The sequence below is a fragment of the Pan troglodytes genome, chromosome 11, assembly GCF_028858775.2.
Source record: "Pan troglodytes isolate AG18354 chromosome 11, NHGRI_mPanTro3-v2.0_pri, whole genome shotgun sequence".
In the NCBI taxonomy this organism is placed as follows: domain Eukaryota; kingdom Metazoa; phylum Chordata; class Mammalia; order Primates; family Hominidae; genus Pan; species Pan troglodytes.
The window spans coordinates 38,247,869-38,269,045 of record NC_072409.2 but is presented as its reverse complement, the minus strand read 5'-3'; the positions used below and the strand labels follow the sequence as shown (position 1 = coordinate 38,269,045).

At 39.1% G+C, this 21,177-nt stretch overlaps 1 protein-coding gene across 23 annotated transcripts in view; it reads left to right on the top strand.

The window, feature by feature from the left end:
* The window catches only part of INVS (inversin), a 201,488-nt gene that overhangs the window by 146,635 nt on the left and 33,676 nt on the right, over positions 1 to 21,177 (top strand). For all 23 annotated transcript variants that reach the window (XR_001720931.4, XM_016961338.4, XM_016961329.4 and 20 more), the window contains 4 exons: positions 528 to 699; positions 6,163 to 6,318; positions 6,789 to 7,018; positions 18,694 to 18,800. Coding sequence is in view for 22 of the 23 variants with exons in the window: in XM_016961338.4 (XP_016816827.1) it covers positions 528 to 699; positions 6,163 to 6,318; positions 6,789 to 7,018; positions 18,694 to 18,800 (665 nt within the window). In the remaining variant the exon portion in view is untranslated. The remainder of the gene's footprint in view (positions 1 to 527; positions 700 to 6,162; positions 6,319 to 6,788; positions 7,019 to 18,693; positions 18,801 to 21,177) is intronic.

The window sequence follows — 21,177 nt, the reverse complement described above, 5'->3', positions numbered from 1 at the left end:
AGGTTGCAGTGAGCCGAGATTGCACCACTGCACTCCAACCTGGGCAACAGAGTAAGACTCCCTCTCAAAAAAAAAAAAAAGAAAAAAGAAAAGAAGGAAAGAAAGAAAGAAAGAAAAAGGATGGAGAAGAAAAGAGAACAAAGCAGAAAGAAAGATTTAAATTTTGGTCATTAATAAATAAAACACTGAATACTTCTGAGTTTTCTAACTCTCACTCAAACGATGACCTATAAAGTTTCCAAGCTTGATTGAAGATGATTATTTTCCATTTTGAGGATGTTGAATGGGAGAGTTAGGTTATGTTTATGAAGTGTTACGGACACTACAACTAATTTGTAAGGACAGAGGATTGTTATCTTCGATGGAAATTGTAGTTCTGTCATTAATAAAAAGATAATTTAATTTGATTCAAAAGCAAGGGGAAAATGCTTTGCTTCTTAATGGAATTCACATATTATTATATGACTTTATTACCACAGAAAATACTACTGTTTTGTCTCCATTTTTTAAATCAAGTTTTCTTACAGGAAACGGTTAAAGTGTTTTTAAAACATCCTTCAGTGAAAGATGATTCAGACCTGGAAGGAAGAACATCCTTTATGTGGGCAGCTGGCAAAGGCAGTGATGATGTCCTTAGAACTATGCTGAGCTTAAAATCGGACATAGATATTAACATGGCTGACAAATATGGAGGTACAGGTGAGAACTGGTGGACACATTCAATTTGCTTTCATTTAGGTTCCAAAGTGTAGATGTTGCTATAAAATTTGTAAAATAGCAACTTGAAATCATTGTTCCTAATCTAATATTGTTTGACTTTGGTCTTCAGTTTTAAGTTTGGGTTTGCCAGGATGTCACTCCAAAGGTTTTATTTCTTCCAAGTATTATGGCAAAGATTAGCATGTTTCTACCAAATGAATGGTTGCATTTGGTTTAAAACCCTGGTTGCTCCTTAGACATGATTATGGGGACTCTTCTGATCATTTATCTTTTTGTAAAAAAAAAAAAAACAACCTATACTTTAAAACTATCCATATTTAGTAGTCATTAATTATATTTTCAAAAATTTAGAATTTTATTTAAGGAATGCACACATCTAAGTGTATTCTCACCAGTCTCCTTTACTGTGCTCTTTTCTCAGTTTTGAATAGCATTACCACATCCTGAATCTCCCGTTTTTAGAGATAACCTCCCATGGCTCTAGATGCTTCAAAGCTTCAAATCAACCTTGCTTGAAAAACTCTTACTAGATACTTCTTTTAATTTCTTTCTCTAATAGAAGAGGCCTTTACCTATGTGTTGGTTAATGAAAGGCAAAGTTTTTCTGCCTCAGTGTCAACTTGGAGGTCTCTTCCTTGTGTACTGTATCGTACTTACAACTCAGAAACAGAAGGAGAAATCACATACCACCACAATAACACTGAATAGAATAAAAAATCAGTGATGGGCTTCTCCATGTTATTTTTTTTATTTGTAGAAACATGCTAGAGCCATTTGCATCTACTGTTATCCTGAATAAGATTTTTCTTGGCCACCAAAACTACTGATGCAACAGTAGGGAGAGAGAAGGGAGGGGAGTTGCTTTACTTCAAATCTCCCTCCCTATACCGAGACAACCACAGCCTCAAAAAAAATATTTTAAGAAGACAATTCAATTTTACAATAAAGACTTTAACTTTCAAAAGTATTTCTCTATGAAAGCCTTACAGCAGATCTTAAATTTCTTTTTCTTCTTTTTGAGACGGAGTCTCACTCTGTCACCCAGGCTGGAGTGCAGTGGCATGATCTTGGCTCACTGCAACCTCTGCCTCCTAGGTTCAAGCAAGTCTCCTGCCTCAGCCTCCCAAGTAGCTGGGACTACAGGTGGACGCCACCACGCCTAGCTAATTTTTTTTTCTTTTTGTATTTTAGTAGAGACGGGGTTTCACCATGTTGCCCAGGCTGGTCTCGAACTTCTGAGCTCAAGCAATCCACCTGCCTCGGCCTCCCAAAGTACTGGGGTTACAGGTGTGAGCCACCGTGCCCGGCCAGCAGATCTTAAATTTCTTAAGGGGCATAGTGCGGACACATAGGATATTGACTTTATAAATGATCTGAACATTTAATTTTTTGTCAGATTTCCATTATATATTCTTCCACTTTATCACTAGCTTTGATTTTAGTTTAACTTTTTCAGGTATTTGAATAAGGCATGGGCAAGGATACTTGCACTCTTTGACCAAAAGTATCTCATATGCACCATGGTTGAAGTTCAGACATAAATTCTTCTCAGATTCATTAATTTGCTGGTTTCTTTCTTCAATGGGGATTTTATTATGTCAGAGATGCCTTCCTGACCTTTCTTTTCTGTGAAAGTGAGTTCCTCTCCGTCATCCCTCTACAGGGTTTTTTTTTTCCTTCCCATTAAAAAGAGGTCTTACCAATAGCAATGTATGGACATTATTTAGATCCTGACTTAAATAAATAAACTATAAAAAATGTTAAAGCCATCAGGAAAATGTCAATATTATTGAACATTATAGAATTTCTATTAGTATTTTTTAGGCGTGATAATGGCATTATGGTTTTACCAGTGATTAAGCTATTGTCTCTCAGCTTTGTGTTGATCCTTTTGTCCTTTTTTGCAATGCTGGGCCTGGGGCTCTGTAAATCACATTTCCCCTTTGCCACAGGTGCTCTTTTAGAGTCCACCAATAGAGAGCATTGGAGGGAGACTGGAAGGCTGGAAGATGGACAAGGGATTACATCTTTCTGTTTGCGTCCTGCTCTTGCTTTTGTCTCATTTTCTTTTTTTAGAAAAAAAAAGTTAAAAAATAATAATAATAGTAATAATAAGATGGGATCTCACTATGTTGCCCAGGCTGGTCTCAAACTCCTGGGCTCAAGCGATCCTCCCACCTCAGCTTCCCAAAGTGCTGAGAATATCATAAGGCAGATGAAAGCATCATATAATATCTGTGATATTTCAGTGATTTCACATTTGAAGAGCATAAGAACCCTTTTCCCCCAAATGAAAATTTATAAAACACCTAACATATAAAGCAAGTAAGGGTTGAGTGGTTCTGACTAAATCAGAAGTGGAGCATTACCCACTCGACTGTCTATTCCCTCAGCTAAGTATTTCAGGTACCTCTATAGAAAGCTGTTGTTCTGAAGAACATGGTTTGGAAAACCCTGGGCTAGATTTAGTTTTAAGGTGACTTCTAATTCTGAAATGCTACAATTCTGTGGTGTGGCATCAAGTATGAAATATACTCTATAGATAATATCAATGTCAAATTTTTTAAAAAAATAAAATTTCAATTAAGTAAAAGATAAAATTAATGATCATATTAAAGGAAATTCCCCATTTATGACTATTTGAATTTATTTTTATTTATTTATTTATTTGAGACAGAGTCTCACTCTCTTGCCCAGGCTGGAGTGCAGTGACATGATCTCAGCTCACTGCAACCTCCACCTCCCGGGTTCAAGTGATTCTTCTGTCTCAGCCTCCCTAGTAGCTGGGACTACAGGTGCCCACCACTATGCTGGCTAAGTTTTGTATTTTTTGTAGAGGCGGGGTTTCACCATGTTGGCCAGGCTGGTCTTGAACATCTGACCTCAAATGATCCACCCACCTCGGCCTCCCAAAGTGCTGGGATTACAGGCATGAGCCACCGCGCCTGGCCTGAATTTACTTTATTTAAAAATAACCTTAGGCCGAGCGTGGTAGCTCACGCCTGTAATCCCAGCACTTTGGGAGGCCGTGGCAGGTGGATCACCTGAGGTCAGGAGTTTGAGACCAGTCTGGTCAACGTGGTGAAACCCCATCTCTGCTAACATTATAAAAATGAGCTGGGTGTGGTGGTACACGCCTATAATCCCAGCTATTTGGGAGGCTGAGGCAGAAGAATAGTTTGAACCTGGGAGGTGGAGGTTGCAGTGACCTGAGATTGAACCACTGCACTCCAGCCTGGATGACAGAGTGAGACTCCATCTCAAAAAACAAAATAAAAATAACCTTGAATTTAGCTATTGTTACTCCCTCTTTGAAAAGTGCTGTAAGTTTATATAGAAACTTAATTTTTTTAAAATATAACTTTATATTATGGAAATCTTCAAACACATTCAAAAGTAGACAGTTGTCCAGTGAACTCAATATAGCTCTCACCCAGCTTCAACAATTATCAATACATGGCTAATCTTGTTTTATTTAACCACGATTCATTTCCTCTACTTCTGATTGTTTTGAAAAAAATTCTAGAGTCATATCCTTTCATCTGTAAATGTGAATGTTCTACCCTGTGCTGTCTTTCATGTTATAGCACTTCAGATATTTGAAGTTACTCACGCCTGTCTGAATCTTGTCTAGGTCAAACTAACATTCAGTCATTTAGGTCAGTGGTTCCCAAATTCAAGAATGGCATAAGAATTACTAGAGGTGTTTGTTTAAATTCAGATTCCCAGGCTATATGGACAAAGATTCTATGTCAAATCCCGTAGCAAGTCCTGTTGACTCCACCTCCAAAATGTGTTCTAAATCATTCTGTTTCTCTTCATCTCCATTGCCACCACCCTAATCAGACCACCATCATTTTTCACTCAGTCTACTGCGAAAATCTTTACTGGTCTCCCTGCTTATATTCTAATCTACTACAAATACTTTCTCCTCAGAAGAGCTAGAGTGATCTGTTTAAAGCATAAATCAGATAATATCACTCCACTATATAAAGCCCTTCAAATGTCTTCCATCACTGACTGATAGGACCATTTGTGATCTGGCCTTTTCTACGTTTCTGACTTACTCCACTATCACTTACTGTGCTGCAACTACCCTTCCTTCCTTAAACATACACAGTCGTTCCTGTCCTGTACTAACTCTTCCCTTTGCTCAAAATACGCTCTTTTTCATGGTTCGGGTCTCAACTTAAATGTCAGCTCATAACCACCAATCAAAAGTAGTCCCTCAGTGATTCTACATATCAAAATAGTTTTTATTACTTTAATTATACCAATTATCACTATATAATAACTTTATTGATGGGGAATTGTTTTGTTTTTGTTTTGTTTTGTTTTGTTTTTGTTTTGTTTTGCTTCCCTTCCTAGAATGTAACCTTATCTATTGTATTCTTTGCTAAACACCCAGCATTATAATACTACCCAGCCCAAAAATCTGCATCCAGGTTTGCTCTGTGGATCACCCTTTATGAAAGAGACACTGTTCTAGGCCTTATAGAGCCATAATACTTAGAACTGGCCCAGGCCTCTAAAGTGTTATTGTGGCTAATTCAAACCTATAGAGGGATGGCATAAGCCAAGCATTACAGTGGAGTAACATAGAGAGGAGTCAGTGTACATGAAACACATTTAATCAAAATTACTCTTTAAAACCTCTGGACAGCACAAGAGAGGAGGCCATATTCCATCTCAGTTTTTCTCCAGTGAAGCAAATTCCTGTTTCTTTTCTTTTCTTTTTTTGAGATGAGGTCTTTCTATTTTCTCCAGACTGGTCTAGACCTATTGGGTTCAAGCAGTCCTCCTGCCTCAGCCTCCCAGGTAGCTGGGACTATAGACATGTGCCACCTCGCTGTTTCTTAAATTGAGCCCTGGGGAAGTAGCTGGCTTGTAGCTGATATTGTATTAAAAATGCACTCAATGCAGCAAGATGTGCGTGCTTTCAGTACCACTGGGGTACTTCAGCCAACTGAAGGAACAGTGCATGTAACCAATGGAAGGAACAGTAGATTGATGTCTCCAGTCACATGACCCCTTAGGGGCATATGCTTATTGAGTGGGTTGTTGGGCAGAATTGTGTACATCATTTAAATCATTCCTCTTTGTTATTGTTTTCTTGCTCTCTTAAAGAGAAAAAGAGAAAACTAATAGCTGAAAAGAGAAAACTAGTAGCTGAGAAGAGGATACCATTTCAGACCAACAGGATGGAAAGGAAGAAAATAGCAAGAAGAGAAAGGTAGAAGGAAAGGAGAAAGTGTGAGTAATACATGTGAATAGGAAGGAAGGCAGAATCTAAAAAAGCAAAAAATAAATTAGTGAATCCTTAAAATGGAGATTGCATTTATTCAAAATGATGGGGAAATCAAGAGAGGAAAAGACATATAATAATTTAAAAGGTGAAGTTGTTATTGACTAGTTCATCACTTTCTTTTGGTTCCCTTTTAGCTTTGCATGCTGCTGCTCTTTCTGGCCATGTCAGCACCGTGAAGTTATTACTGGAAAATAATGCTCAAGTAGATGCTACTGATGTTATGAAACATACTCCACTTTTCCGAGCCTGTGAGATGGGACACAAAGATGTGATTCAGACACTCATTAAAGGTGGGCTAATAAGAGTACTCCTAATAAGTCTCTCTTAACAGGTAGGAATTCTTGCATACTCTGTTTAAGATAAAACTTTCCTTAGCAGAAAGCTGCACAAGTACAAGGATGAAGGGATGATCACACAACATGGCATGAGGAACCTCAAGTTCTACTCCTAGCTCCACTTGTTGGGAGTTGCTTGATACAGGAAAAGTAATTTCACCTGCCTGATCTTCACTTTTATTTTATATAAAGGGGGACTGATTCCTAGCCAGTCCAATTTACAAGCTTATTGTAAAAATCTGATGTAGACAATGTATGTAGAAGCATTTCCATAAGAATAAAGCATTAAAGGAACAATTGTTATTGTTTTTCTTCTATTCATTTTAATAAATGCATTTAAGGAACAATTGTGTTTTTTCTACTTCTACTCATTTTAATAAAAGCTGTTTATATTAGACATTCTCATTATATTTGTGCCTTTCCAGGTGGAGCAAGGGTAGATCTAGTTGACCAAGATGGACATTCTCTTCTACATTGGGCAGCACTGGGAGGAAATGCTGATGTTTGCCAGATATTAATAGAAAATAAGATCAATCCAAATGTCCAGGATTATGCAGGAAGAACCCCTTTGCAGTGTGCAGCATATGGAGGCTATATCAACTGCATGGCAGTTCTCATGGAAAATAATGCAGACCCTAACATTCAAGACAAAGAGGTAGAAATTCTGTCTTTTCTATATTGTTTGCTCCAAAGAATTTAGAGTATTTCTTCTTTGTTGTAAACATAAGTAAAACAACAGTTTACAAGATGAAGAGATCACCCACAAATCCATCTGTTAATCATGACTATTATTTGTCCATGTTCTCTTCCAGTCTTTTTCTATATATATAATTTAACATAGTTATAATATAGGCTGGGAATAATTTTATAACTTTTATAAAAGATTACATGGCATACACATGTATGCATCTATAAAAATAAATATATGATTTTCTTTTTTTTTAATTATACTTTAAGTTCTAGGGTACATGTGCACAACGTGCAAGTTTGTTACATATGTATATATGTGCCATGTTGGTGTGCTGCACCCATTAACTCATCATTTATATTAGGAATATCTCCTAATGCTATCCCTCCCTGCTTCCCCCATCCCACACCAGCCCCTGGTGTGTGATGTTCCCCACCCTATGTCCAAGTGTTCTCATTGTTCAGTTCCCACCTATGAGTGAGAACATGCGGTATTTGGTTTTCTGTCCTTGCGATAGTTTGCTGAGAATGATGGTTTCCAGCTTCATCCATGTCCCTACAAAGGACATGAACTCATCTTTTTTTTGTGGCTGCATAGTATTCCATGGTGTATATATGCTGTATTTTCTTAATCCAGTCTATCATTGATGTACATTTGGGTTGGTTCCAAGTCTTTGCTATTGTGAATAGTGCCGCAATAAACATACGTGTGCATGTGTCTTTATAGCAGCATGATTTATAATCCTTTGGGTATATGCCCAGTAATGGGATGGCTGGGTCAAATGGTATTTCTAGTTCTAGATCCTTTAGGAGCCACCACACTGTCTTCCACAATGGTTGAACTAGTTTACAGTCCCACCAACAGTGTAAAAGTGTTCCTATTTCTCCACATCCTCTCCAGCACCTGTTGTTTCCTGACTTTTTAATGATCGCCATTCTAACTGGTATGAGATGGTATCTCATTGTGGTTTTGATTTGCATTTCTCTGATGGCCAGTGATAATGAGCATTTTTTCATGTGTCTGTTGGCTGTATAAATGTCTTCTTTTGAGAAGTGTCTGTTCATGTCCTTCGCCCACTTTTTGATGGGGTTGTTTGATTTTTTTCTTGTAAATTTGTTTAAGTTCTTTGTGGATTCTGGATATTAGCCCTTTGTCAGATGGGTAGATTGTAAAAATTTTCTCCAGTTTGAAGGTTGCCTGTTCACTCTGATGGTAGTTTCTTTTGCTGTGCAGAAGCTCTTTAGTTTAATTAGATCCCATTTGTCAATTTTGGCTTTTGTTGCCATTGCTTTTGGTGTTTTAATCATGAAGTCCTTGCCCATGCCTATGTCCTGAATGGTATTGCCTAGGTTTTCTTCTAGGGTTTTTATGGTTTTAGGTCTAATATTTAAGTCTTTAATCCATCTTGAATTAATTTTTATACAAGGTATAAGGAAGGGATCCAGTTTCAGCTTTCTACATGTGGCTAGCCAGTTTTCCCAGCACTGTTTATTAAATAGGGAATCCTTTCCCCATTGCTTGTTTTTGTCAGGTTTGTCAAAAATCAGATGATTGTAGATGTGTGGTATTATTTCTGAGGGCTCTGTTCTGTTCCATTGGTGTATATCTCTGTTTAGGTGCCAGTACCATGCTGTTTTGGTTACTGTAGCCTTGTAGTACAGTTTGAAGTCAGGTAGTGTGATGCTTCCAGCTTTGTTCTTTTGGCTTAGGATTGTCTTGGCAATGCGGGCTCTTTTTTGGTTCCATGTGAACTTTAAAGTAGTTTTTTCCAATTCTGTGAAGAAAGTCATTGGTAGCTTGATGGGGATGGCATTGAATCTATAAATTATGTTGGGCAATATGGCCATTTTCACGATATTGATTCTTCCTATCCATGAGCATGGAATGTTCTTCCATTTGTTTGTGTCCTCTTTTATTTCATTGAGCAGTGGTTTGTAGTTCTCCTTGAAGAGGTCCTTCACATCCCTTGTAAGCTGGATTCCTAGGTATTTTATTCTCTTTGAAGACATTGCGAATGGGAGTTCACTCATGATTTGACTCTCTGTTTGTCTGTTGGCATATAGGAATGCTTGTGATTTTTGTACATTGATTTTGTATCCTGAGACTTTGCTGAAGTTGCCTATCAGCTTAAGGAGATTTTCGGCTGAGACAATGGGGTTTTCTAAATATACAATCATGTCATCCGCAAACGGACAATTTGACTTCCTCTTTTCCTAATTGAATACCTTTATTTCTTTCTTCTGCCTGATTGCCCTGGCCAGAACTTCCAACACTGTGTTGAATAGGAGTGGTGAGAGAGGGCATCCCTGTCTTGTGCCAGTTTTCAAAGGGAATGCTTCCAGTTTTTGCCCATTCAGTATGATATTGGCTGTGGGTTTGTCATAAATAGCTCTTATTATTTTGAGATACGTCCCATCAATACCTAGTTTATTGAGAGTTTTTAGCAGGAAGGGCTGTTGGATTTTGTCAAAGGCCTTTTCTGCATCTGTTGAGATAATCATGTGGTTTTTGTCTTTGATTCTGTCTATATGATGGATTACATTTATTGATTTGTGTATGTTGAACCAGCCTTGCATCCCAGGGATGAAGCCCACTTGATCATGGTGGATAAGCTTTTTGATGTGCTGCTGGATTTGGTTTGCCAGTGTTTTATTGAAAATTTTTGCATCAATGTTCATCAGGGATATTGGTCTAAAATTCTCTTTTTTTGTTGTGTCTCTGCCAGGCTTTGGTATCAGGATGATGCTGGCCTCATAAAATGATTTAGGGAGGATTCCCTCTGTTTCTATTGATTGGAATAGTTTCAGAAGGAATGGTACCAGCTCCTCTTTGTACCTCTGGGAGAATTTGGCTGTGAATCCATCTGGTCCTGGACATTTTTTGGTTGGTATGCTATTAATTGTTGTCTCAATTTCGGAGCCTGTTATTGGTCTATTCAGGGATTCAACTTCTTCCTGGTTTAGTCTTGGGAGGGTATGTGTGTCCAGGAATTTTTCCATTTCTTCTAGATTTTCTAGTTTATTTGCATAGAAGTGTTTATAGTATTCTCTGATGGTAGTTTGTGTTTTTGTGGGATTGGTGGTGATATTCCCTTTATCATTTTTTATTGCATCTATTTGATTCTTCTCTCTTTTCTTCTTTATTAGTCTTGCTAGTGGTCTATCAGTTTTGTTGATCTTTTAAAAAAACCAGCTCCTGGATTCATTGATTTTTTGAAGGGGTTTTTGTGTCTCTATCTCCTTCATTTCTGCTCTGATCTTAGTTATTTCTTGCCTTCTGCTAGCTTTTGAATGTGGTTGCTCTTGCTTCTCTAGTTCTTTTAATTGTGATGCTAGGGTGTCAATTTTAGATCTTTCCTGCTTTCTCTTGTGGGCATTTAGTGCTATAAATTTCCCTTTACACAGTGTTTTAAATGTGTCCCAGAGATTCTGGTGTGTTGTGTCTTTGTTCTCATTGGTTTCAAAGAACATCTTTATTTCTGCCTTCATTTTGTTATGTACTCAGTAGTCATTCAGGAGCAGGTTGTTCAGTTTCCATGTAGTTGTGCGGTTTTGAGTGAGTTTCTTAATCCTGAGTTCTAATTTGATTACACTGTGGTCTGAGAGACAGTTTGTTGTAATTTCTGTTCTTTTACATTTGCTGAGGAGTGCTTTACTATGTTGTCAATTTTGGAATAAGTGCAATGTGGTACTGAGAAGAATGTATATTCTGTTGATTTGGGGTGGAGAGTTCTGTAGATGTCTATTAGGTCCGCTTGGTGCAGAGCTGAGTTCAAGTCCTGGATGTCCTTGTTAACTTTCAGTCTCGTTGATCTGTCTAATGTTGACAGTGGGGTGTTAAAGCCTCCCATGATTATTGTGTGGGAGTCTAAATCTCTTTATAGGTCTCTAAGAACTTGCTTTATGAATCTGGGTGCTCCTGTATTGGGTGCATATATATTTAGGATAGTTAGCTCTTCTTGTTGAATTGATCCCTTTACCATTATATAATGGCCTTCTTTGTCTCTTTTGATCTTTGTTGGTTTAAAGTCTGTTTTATCAGAGACTAGGATTGCAACCCCTGCCTTTTTTTGTTTTCCATTTGCTTGGCAGATCTTCCTCCATCCCTTTATTTTGAGCCTATGTGTGTCTCTGCACATGAGATGGGTTTCCTGAATACAGCACACTGATGGGTCTTGACTGTATCCAATTTGCCAGTCTGTGTCTTTTAATTGGAGCATTTAGCCCATTTACATTTAAGGTTAATATTGTTATGTGTGAATTTGATCCTGTCATTATGATGTTACCTGGTTATTTTGCTCTTTAGTTGATGCAGTTTCTTCTTAGCATTGATGGTCTTTACAATTTGGCATGCTTTTGTAGTGGCTAGTACCAGTTGTTCCTTTCCATGTTTACTGCTTCCTTCAGGAACTCTTGTCAGGCAGGCCTGGTGCTAACAAAATCTCTCAGCATTTGCTTGTCTGTAAAGGATTTTATTTCTCCTTCACTTATGAAGCTTAGTTTGGCCGGATATGAAGTTCTGGGTTGACAATTCTTTTCTTTAAGAATGTTGAATATCGGCCCCCACTCTCTTCTGGCTTGTAGAGTTTCTGCCAAGAGATCCGCTGTTAGTCTGATGGGCTTCGCTTTGTGGGTAACCCGACCTATCTCTCTGGCTGCCCTTAACATTTTTTCCTTCATTTCAACTTTGGTGAATCTGACAATTATGTGTCTTGGAGTTTCTCTTCTCGAGGAGTATCTTTGTGGCATTCTCTGTATTTCCTGAATTTGAATGTTGGCCTGCCTTTCAAGGTTGGGGAAGTTCTCCTGGATAATATCCTGAACAGTGTTTTCCAACTTGGTTCCATTCTTCCCGTCACTTTCAGGTACACCAATCAGATGTAGATTTGGTCTTTTCACATAGACCCATATTTCTTGGAGGCTTTGTTCATTTCTTTTTACTCTTTTTTCTCTAAACTTCTCACTTCATTTCCTTCATTTGATCTTCAATCACTGATACCCTTTCTTCCACTTGATAGAATTGGCTACTGAAGCTTGTGCATGCCTCATGTAGTTCTTGTGCCATGGTTTTCAGCTCCATCAGGTCATTTAAGGTCGTCTCTATGCTTTTTATTCTAGTTAGCCATTCGTCTAATCTTTTTCCAAGGTTTTTATCTTCTTTGCAATGGGTTCGAACGTGCTCCTTTAGCTCGGAGAAGTTTGTAATTACCGATTGTCTGAAGCCTACTTCTGTTGACTTGTCAAAGTCATTCTCCATCCAGCTTTGTTGTGTTGCTAGCGAGGAGCTGTGTTCCTTTGAAGGAGAAGAGGCACTCTGATTTTTAGAATTTTCAGCTTTTCTACTCTGGTTTCTCCCCGTCTTTGTGGCTTTATCTGTCTTTGGTCTTTGATGATGGTGACATACAGATGGGGTTTTGGTGTGGATGTCCTTTCTGTTTGTTAGTTTTCCTCCTAACACTCAGGACCCTTAGCTGCAGGTCTGTTGGAGTTTGCTGGAGGTCCACTCCAGACCATGTTTGCCTGGGTATCACCAGCGGAGGCTGCAGAACAGCAAATATTGCAGAAAGGCAAATGTTGCCGCCTGATCCTTCCTCTGGAAGCTTCGTCTCAGAGGGGCAACCGGCTGTATGAGGTGTCAGTCGGCCCCTACTGGGAGGTGTCTCCCCGTTAGGCTATTGGGGGTCAGGGACCCACTTGAGGAGGTAGTCTGTCCGTTCTCAGATCTCAAACTCCATGCTGGGAGAACCACTACTCTCTTCAAAGCTGTCAGACAGGGTCGTTTAAGTCTGCAGAAGTTTCTGCTGCCTTTTGTTCAGCTATGTCCTGCCCCCAGAGGTGGAGTCTACAAAGGCAGGTGGGCCTCCTTGAGCTGTGGTGGGCTCCACCCAGTTCGAGCTTCCTGGCCAGCCGCTTTGTTTACCTACTCAAGCCTCAGCAATGGCGGACGCCCCTCCCCCAGCCTCGCTGCTGCCTTGCAGTTCGATCTCAGACTGCTGTGCTAGCAGTGAGTGAGTGTCCGTGGGCGTGGGACCCTCTGAGCCAGGTGTGGGATATAATCTCCTGGTGTGCCGTTTGCTAAGACCATTGGAAAAAGCGCAGTATTAGGGTGGGAGTGTCCCAATTTTCCAGGTACCATCTGTCACGGCTTCCCTCGGCTAGAAAAAGGGAATTCCCCGACCCCTTGCGCTTTCTGGGTGAGGTGATGCCCCACCCTTCTTTGGCTCACACTCCATGGGCCACACCCACTGTCCAACAAGCCCCAGTGAGATGAACCCGGTACCTCAGTTGGAAATGCAGAAATCACCCGTCTTCTTCGTCACTCATGCTGAGAGCTGTAGACTGGAGCTGTTCCTGTTCGGCCATCTTGGAACTGGGGCCTTTTTTTTTTTTTTTTCCTCCCATTGCAGTGGCGCAATCTTGGCTCACTGCAACCTCCACCTCCCGGGTTCAAGCGATTCTCTTGCCTCAGCCTCCTGAGTAGCTGAGAGGGTACTTGGCCTCTCAGGCATCCACCACCATGCCTGGCTAATTTTTGTATTTTTAGTAGAGACGGGGTTTCGTCACATTGGCCAGGCTGGTCTCGAACTCCTGATCTCAGGTGATCTGCCCGCCTCGGCCTCCCTAAATGCTGGGATTACAGGCATGAGCCACCACACCTGACCCTATTACATGATTTTCTTTTCTTTTCTTTTTTTGTTTGTTGAGATGGAGTCTCGCTTCGTCACCCAGGCTGGAGTGCAGTGGCACCATCTCCGCCCATTGCAACTTCTGCCTCCTGGGTGCAAGTGATTCTTCTGCCTCAGCCTCCTGAGTAGCTGGGATTACAGGCGCACACCACCATGCCCAGCTAATTGTTGTATTTTTAGTAGAGATGGGGTTTCACCATGTTGGCCAGGCTGGTCTCAAATTCCTGACCTTGTGATCTGCCTACCTCAGCCTCCCAAAGTGCTAGGATTACAGATGTGAGCCACCATGTCCGACCTATTACATTTTCTTTTCTTTTTTTTTTTTTTTTTTTTTTGAGACAAGAGTCTCATTCTTTCACCCAGGCTGGAGTGCAGTGGCACAACCTCAGCTTACTGCAACCTCCACCTCCCAGTTTCAAGCGATTCTTCTGCCTCAGCCTCCCGAGTAGCTGGGATTACAGGCATGCACCACCACATCTGGCTAATTTTTATAATGTTTTTAGTAGACACAGGATTTCACCATGTTGGTCAGTCCGGTCTCGAACTCCTAACCTCGTGATCCACCCACCTTGGCCTCCCAAAGTGCTGGGATTACAGGTGTGAGCCACCGTGCCTGCCTATTACATGATTTTCTAACCACATTTTGTTTACTTAAAATTGTCACCGTTTTCTCATGTGATATATAATCTTTTTAATTATCATGAATGCTTAAAATTCCAAGGTTCCAAGAACTTTATGTTTAATAGCTTATTCAATCCTTACAATAATCTTATAAAGTAGTTACTATTATTATTCTCATTTTACAGATGAGGAAATTGAAGCTCATGTAGTTTAAGTAGTTAGCCTAAGATAACAACAGTGGGGGAAGCTTGGGGGGAGATTTAATATCCAAACTATGCTCTTAACCCAAATATAGGTTAAATAAGTAACTTCCTATTGCTGGTCACTTTTTCACTATTATAGGTAATGTTTCAGTAATTATCTTTGTGCATTTAACTTTTTTCCTTTGGGATTATCGCATTAGAATAATTCCCCCTAAGTGAGATTATCAAATCAAAGCAACCAATCGTTTATTAATATGATTAGGCTCGCATATATACTGCCAAACTGATTTCTAAAAGATTCAGGTTAATCTTTACTTTCCCCAGTTGCATAGTATTAATTTCTCTCAGTTTAGCCAGTATTAACTTTTTTGCTAATTAAATTATTTTAACTCTTTAAAAATATTTGCATGTTAATTATGTTTCCCAAGTCAGAAAATTAGCTGTCCCTATTAACTCAAGTCCCTATGAACTCATTGAACAAGTATTTATCAAGATTGTTACTTATGTAAAAGTAACATAAAGAAAAGTATGTAAAATATGGTCCATGTCTTTATGATACTAGGAATGCATCTTTTTTTTTTTTTTTTTTTTTTTGAGACAGAGTCTCACTCTGTCACCCAGGCTGGAGTGCACTGGCCCAGTCTCAGCTCACTGCAAGCTCCACCTCCCGGGTTCACGCCATTCTTCTTGTTTAGCCTTCCAAGTAGCTGGGACTACAGGTACCTGCCACCATTTCTAGCTAATTTTGTATTTTTAGTAGAGACGGGATTCAACATGTTAGCCAGGATGGTCTCGATCTCCTGATCTTGTGATCCGCCTGCCTTAGCCTCCCAAAGTGCTGGGATTACAGGCATGAGCCACCGCGCCTGGGAGGAATGCATCTTTTATAATTTGTAGTACTTTTAATGTTTTACCAAGTTGCCAGTTTTTTACATAAGTAGAATATTAAGCATCTTTCCAGTTCTATTAGCTGCTATGTGTATTGCTTTGGATTGTCTACGTAAGCAATCATGCATGCTATCTGTGAATAATAACATTTTTATTTCTTCATTTCCAATCTTTATACTTTTCATTTCTTTGCTGTGCCATATTGAATTAGAACCTTCAATACAATCTTGAATAGAATTGGTGATAATTGGCATCCTTAATTAATTCTGGTTTCTCAGATGGCAAGCTTTCAACATTTTACCATTGAGTAAGATGTTGCTATAGATTTCCTTATATTCCCACTTGCCAGGAGTTTTTTAAATCATAGTTGGGTTTTTGTCAAATACTATTTATGCATTTATCAACAAGATTTTTTTTTCCTCTTTTCTGTTAATATGGCAAATTACATTGACTGATTTTTTTTTTAGATGTTAAACAACCCTTGCATTTCTGGAGTAAGCCCCACATATATTATGTACTTTTATATACTGATGTATTTTACCTGCTAATACTTTAAGATTTTTGCATCTATGTTTATGAGAGAGATTGGCCTATAATTTTCCTTTCTTGTATTATAGTTGCAAGGTTTTGGTAGCAAGGTAAGGCTAACCTTGTCAAAAAAAAAAAGTTAAAAAATAGTCCCTTGTTTTTATTCTCTTGGAGAATAAAATTGGTATTACTTCTTCCTTAAATGTTTGGAAGAATTTCCTCTTGAAGTTATCTGGTGTTGGGGTTTTCTTTGTGTAAAAGTTTTAAATAACCAATTCAATTCCATTAATTATTCAGATTTTCTAATTATTTTTCTTTCAGCTTGGTAAGTTGTACTTTTTAAGGAATTTATTCATTTTATTCAAAATGTCAAATGTATTTGCATAAATTTTGTCACACACATATTCCCTTATCTTTGTTATGCCTGTAGGACCTGTAGTGAGTTCCTCTTGTTTATTTCATATGTTGGTAATGTGTGTTTTCTCTTTCTTTTTTAAAAATTTTCTTTATTCCTTACCTGGAGCACTAAAAAAACAAAACAAAAACAAAAAAAAACTTGATATTCATCTCCTCAAAGGACTTATTTCTGTCTTTGTGGATTTTCTATATTTTGAGATTTTGGGTTTTTTTGTTTGCTTGTTTGTTTGTTTGTTTCTTAAGACAGTATCTCACTCTGCCACCCAGGCTGGAGTGCAGTGGCATGATCATGGCTCATTGTAACCTCAACCTTCCCAGGCTCGGGTGATCATCCCACCTCAGCCTCTTGAGTAACTGGGACTACAGGTGCACACCACCACACCTGGCTAAATTTTTTGTATTTTTAGTAGAGAAGGGGTTTCACCATGTTGCCCACGGCTGTTCTTGAACTCCTGAGCTCAAGCGATCTACCTGCCTCAGCCTCCGAAAGTGCTAGGATTACAGGCATGAGCCACCGCAACTGGCCTGTATTTTGAGTTTGTTTACTATTTCATTGGTCTTGCTCCTGTCTTTTTTATTTTCTAACTTCTAATTTCTATTTCCTAATTTCTATTTTGGTTTATTCTCTGACACATAGATTATTTAGAAGTGTACTGTTTAATTTTCAGTCAGTTGAGTGTTTTCTCATTTTTTAAATTGATTATATTAGTTATTTATTGCTGCTGTAACAAATTACCACAGGTTTAGTGGCTTAGAACAACACAGATTTATTATCTTACCATTCTAGATGTCAGAAATTCAAACTGGGCCTTACTGGGTTAAAAATCAAGGTGTCACCAGGACTGCTTTTCTTTTGGTGGATCTAGGAGAGGATCCATTTTTTTAATTTTTTAGTTTCTCAAGGCTGCCCACATTCCTTGGCTGATGACCCCATTCCTCCATCTTCAAAGCCACATTGGCTGGTTGAGCCTTTCTCTGTATCACTTATCTGTATAATTCTTACACTCACCCTCCTGACTCCCTGTTTCCCTTATAAGGACCCTTGTGATTAGATCAGGCCTACCCAGATAATCCAGGATAATCTTCCCATCTCAAGTTCAGCTGATTAGCAATCTTAATTCCATCTACAACCTTAATTCTTCCTTCTCATGTAACATAACATATTCACAGGTACCAGGCACTAGGATATGGACATCTTTGTGAGGGAGTGCATTATTTTTTTTGGAACTTTATGGCCCAGCATATGATTGATTTTGGGAAATGTTCTATGTACATGTGAAAAGAGCACTAACTCTGTCCTTGTTGGATGCAGTGTTCTTTATTTATATATATATCACTTAGGGCCCATTTTTCAAAGTCTGTTGTTTAGGTCTTATATATCTTTACTGCTCTTTTGTCTGCTCTATCAGTTGTTTTTAAAAGATAAGTTAAAATCCCACTATGACTATGGACTTGACTATCTTCCTTTTTAATTTTGTCGATTTTTCCCTTGTATATTTGGAAGCTTTGTTATTAGATGCACACAAGTTTAGCATTGTGATATCTTCCTTTTTGACTCCTTTAACACTATGAAGTGTCCCTCTTTATGTCTAGCAATGCTTCATCTCTTCTTTATCTTTCATGACATTGAACTTTTTAAAGAATACAAGCCATTTATTTTATAGAATTTGACTCAATTTGTGTTAGTCTTATGTTCCCTAATAATTAGATTCAGGTTTCACATTTTTGGTTGGAATATTACATAAGTAATATGAATCCTTCTAAGGGTATTACCTCTGGAGATATATGATGCCCCTTATCACAGCCTTAATTGGCCAGGCGTGTTGGCTCACGCCTGTAATCCCAGCACTTTGGGAGGCTGAGGCAGGTGGATCACCTGAGGTCAGGAGTTTGAGACCAGCCTGGTTAACATGACAAAACCCCGTCTCTACTAAAAATACAAAAATTAGCTGGGCATGGCAGCGGGCACCTGTAATCCCAGCTACTTGGGAGGCTGAGGCAGGAGAATTGCTTGCACCTGGGAGGTGGAGGTTGCAGTGAGCTGAGATCTCACCATTGCACTCCAGCCTGAGCGACGAGAGCAAAACTCCGTTTCAAAAAAAAAAAAAAAAAATAGTGTTAATTATGAGCTCTTGGATCAAATATCATTTGCTTTCTCCACTGTATATTTAATATTTTCCCTTTTTGTAAATAAGCAATTTGGAAAAATGATTGCTTATATTAATTTTGAATTAGCATAAATAACCACATATCCAAAAATACTTACTCCAGATGTACTTGATTTTTGTTTATGCTTATAGGGAAGAACAGCTTTGCATTGGTCCTGCAACAATGGATACCTTGATGCCATTAAATTACTGCTAGACTTTGCTGCTTTCCCTAATCAGATGGAAAACAATGAAGAGAGGTAAGTTGTTGTTGACTTTTTTTTTTTTTTTTGAGATGGCTTCTCGCCCTGTCACTCAGGTTGGGTTGCAGTGGCACGATCTTGGCTCACTGCAACCTTCGCCTCCTGGGTTCAAGCAATTCTTCTCCTTCAGCCTCCTAAGTACCTGGGATTACAGGCATGCACGATCACGCCTGGCCAATTTTTTTTGTATTTTTAGTAGAGATGGGGTTTCACCATGTTAGCCAGGCTGGTCTCGAACTCCTCACCTTGTGATCCACCCACCTCGGCCTCCCAAAGTGCTGGGATTATAGGCGTGAGCTACCATGCCCAGCCAAGTTGTTGACTTTTTTTTTAAAAAAGTGCTCTTTATCATACATCCTTTCTACCAGATTTTTTAAATCTCAAGGTTAGATATTGTTCAGAAATAATAACTATACTCATAATAAAACATTACACTAAGAAATACTGAGCCAGAATAGAAGAGCAAAACTTTCATGCAATGTTGATTTAGAATCATGGGATCTTATAGCTCTTCAGAATTTCATCTATTGCCTAGGGCAAGCACGTATTTTGCAGATGAGAAAATTTTAGTCCTGCTTCTGACTTCTGGCTAACATAACGTCAGTGAAATCCTGATTGACTGGGCCCAGGAGTACATTTAGGCCAGCGGAATGTGTTATATATTCCAGAGATTTCTCTTGATGAAGAGGATATTATCAGTCAGTAGACAAAGAGATGCCACCATGTAGCATGAAAACATAAGGAGAAGCTAAGATGAAAGTTCAGGGTTTAATCTAAATGCAGATTGCATGAATAATGTAAGGTCTGGAGAATTATATTAGGGTTATTGACCAAGAATCCAGGCCCAATAAAAAGGACCAAACAGGCCAGGTGCGGTGGCTCACGCCTGTAATCCCAACACTTTGGGAGGCCAAGGCGAGCAGATCACCTGAGGTCAGGAGTTCGAAACCAGCCTGGCCAACATGGTGAAACCCCATCTCTACTAAAAATATAAAAAAATTAGCCGGGCATGGTGGTACATGCCTGTAATCCCAACTACTCAGGAGGCTGAAGCAGGAGAATTGCTTGAACCCAGGAGGCGGAGGTTGCAGTGAGCCCGAGATCATGCCACTGCACTCCAGCCTCTGCAACAGAGTAAGACTCTGCCTAAAAAAAAAAAAAAAAAAAAAGGAACAAACAGAATGTGAAGTCTAAGGAATAGCGATTCTTGGTGGTGTTAGATCTAGGAAGATTCTTATAATTTGTAGGTAACAACTGAGTTTGTGATCACACTTCCATACCTGAGGTCCTGTTACAGGAAAGGGGTCCCGATCCAGACCCCATCAGAGGGTTCTTGGATCTTGCACAAGAAAGAATTCAGGGCAAGTTTGCAGTGCAAAGTGAAAGCAAGTTTATTAAGAAAGGAAAGGAATAAAAGAATGGCTACTCCAGAGACAAAGCAGCCTTGAGGGCTGCTGGTTACCCGTTTTCTTATGGTTATTTTTTGATGATATGCTAACCAAGGGGTGGATTATCCATGCCTCCCCTTTTCAGACCTTATAGGGTAACTTCCCAACTTTGCTATGGCATTTGTAAAATGTCACAGCGCTGGTGGGAGTGTAGCAGTGAGGACAACCAGAGGTCACTCTCGTCTCCATCTTGGTTTTGGTGGGTTTTGGCCAGCTTCTTTACTGCAACCTGTTTTATCAGCAAGGTCTTTATGACCTGTATTTTGTGCTGACCTCCTATTTCATCCTATGCCTTAGAATGCCTTAACCTTCTGGGAATGCAGCCCAACAGCTTTCAGCCTCATTTTACGAGATCCTCTTTAAGATGGAGTTCACATGCCTCTGACAGTCCCTCTGACCTAGGTCTTTGTGTTAGTTTTCATGTTTCATGGATGCTCTAACTAAAATGGCTCCTGCTATAATACCATTCCCATCCTCTTAGCCACCACCCATTCTTTCTATTAGTTGGTGGGAAACTTTATTGAGAAAGGACTTCTCTAGGTCCATCTCAGAGGAAACATGTTCCTGTTTTCTAGAACCAACCCTTTTACCACTTCTTTCAGAAACTTCCCTCATTAGAGGGAGAGCTGAAGATGTCTCCCTTTGAAACTCTAAAAAAAAAAAAAAAAAAAAAAAAAAACTTTAAGAATTCTTAGACTTAGTGATGACTTGTTTTGTTTCTATAAAAATTTATTCTGTGTAACAGCATTTACCGCCTGACTGCTATATTTTTAAGGAAACAATGAAATTTTTTAACTCAATTTCCATTTATATGCTAAACCTTGAATATGAGACCTAAGTAACTGCATGAATTAAGGTGTTTACTGCCTCCCAGAATAAACATATGTTAATTACAGACCAAAAGACCAAAGGAAAAATCCTCCTAA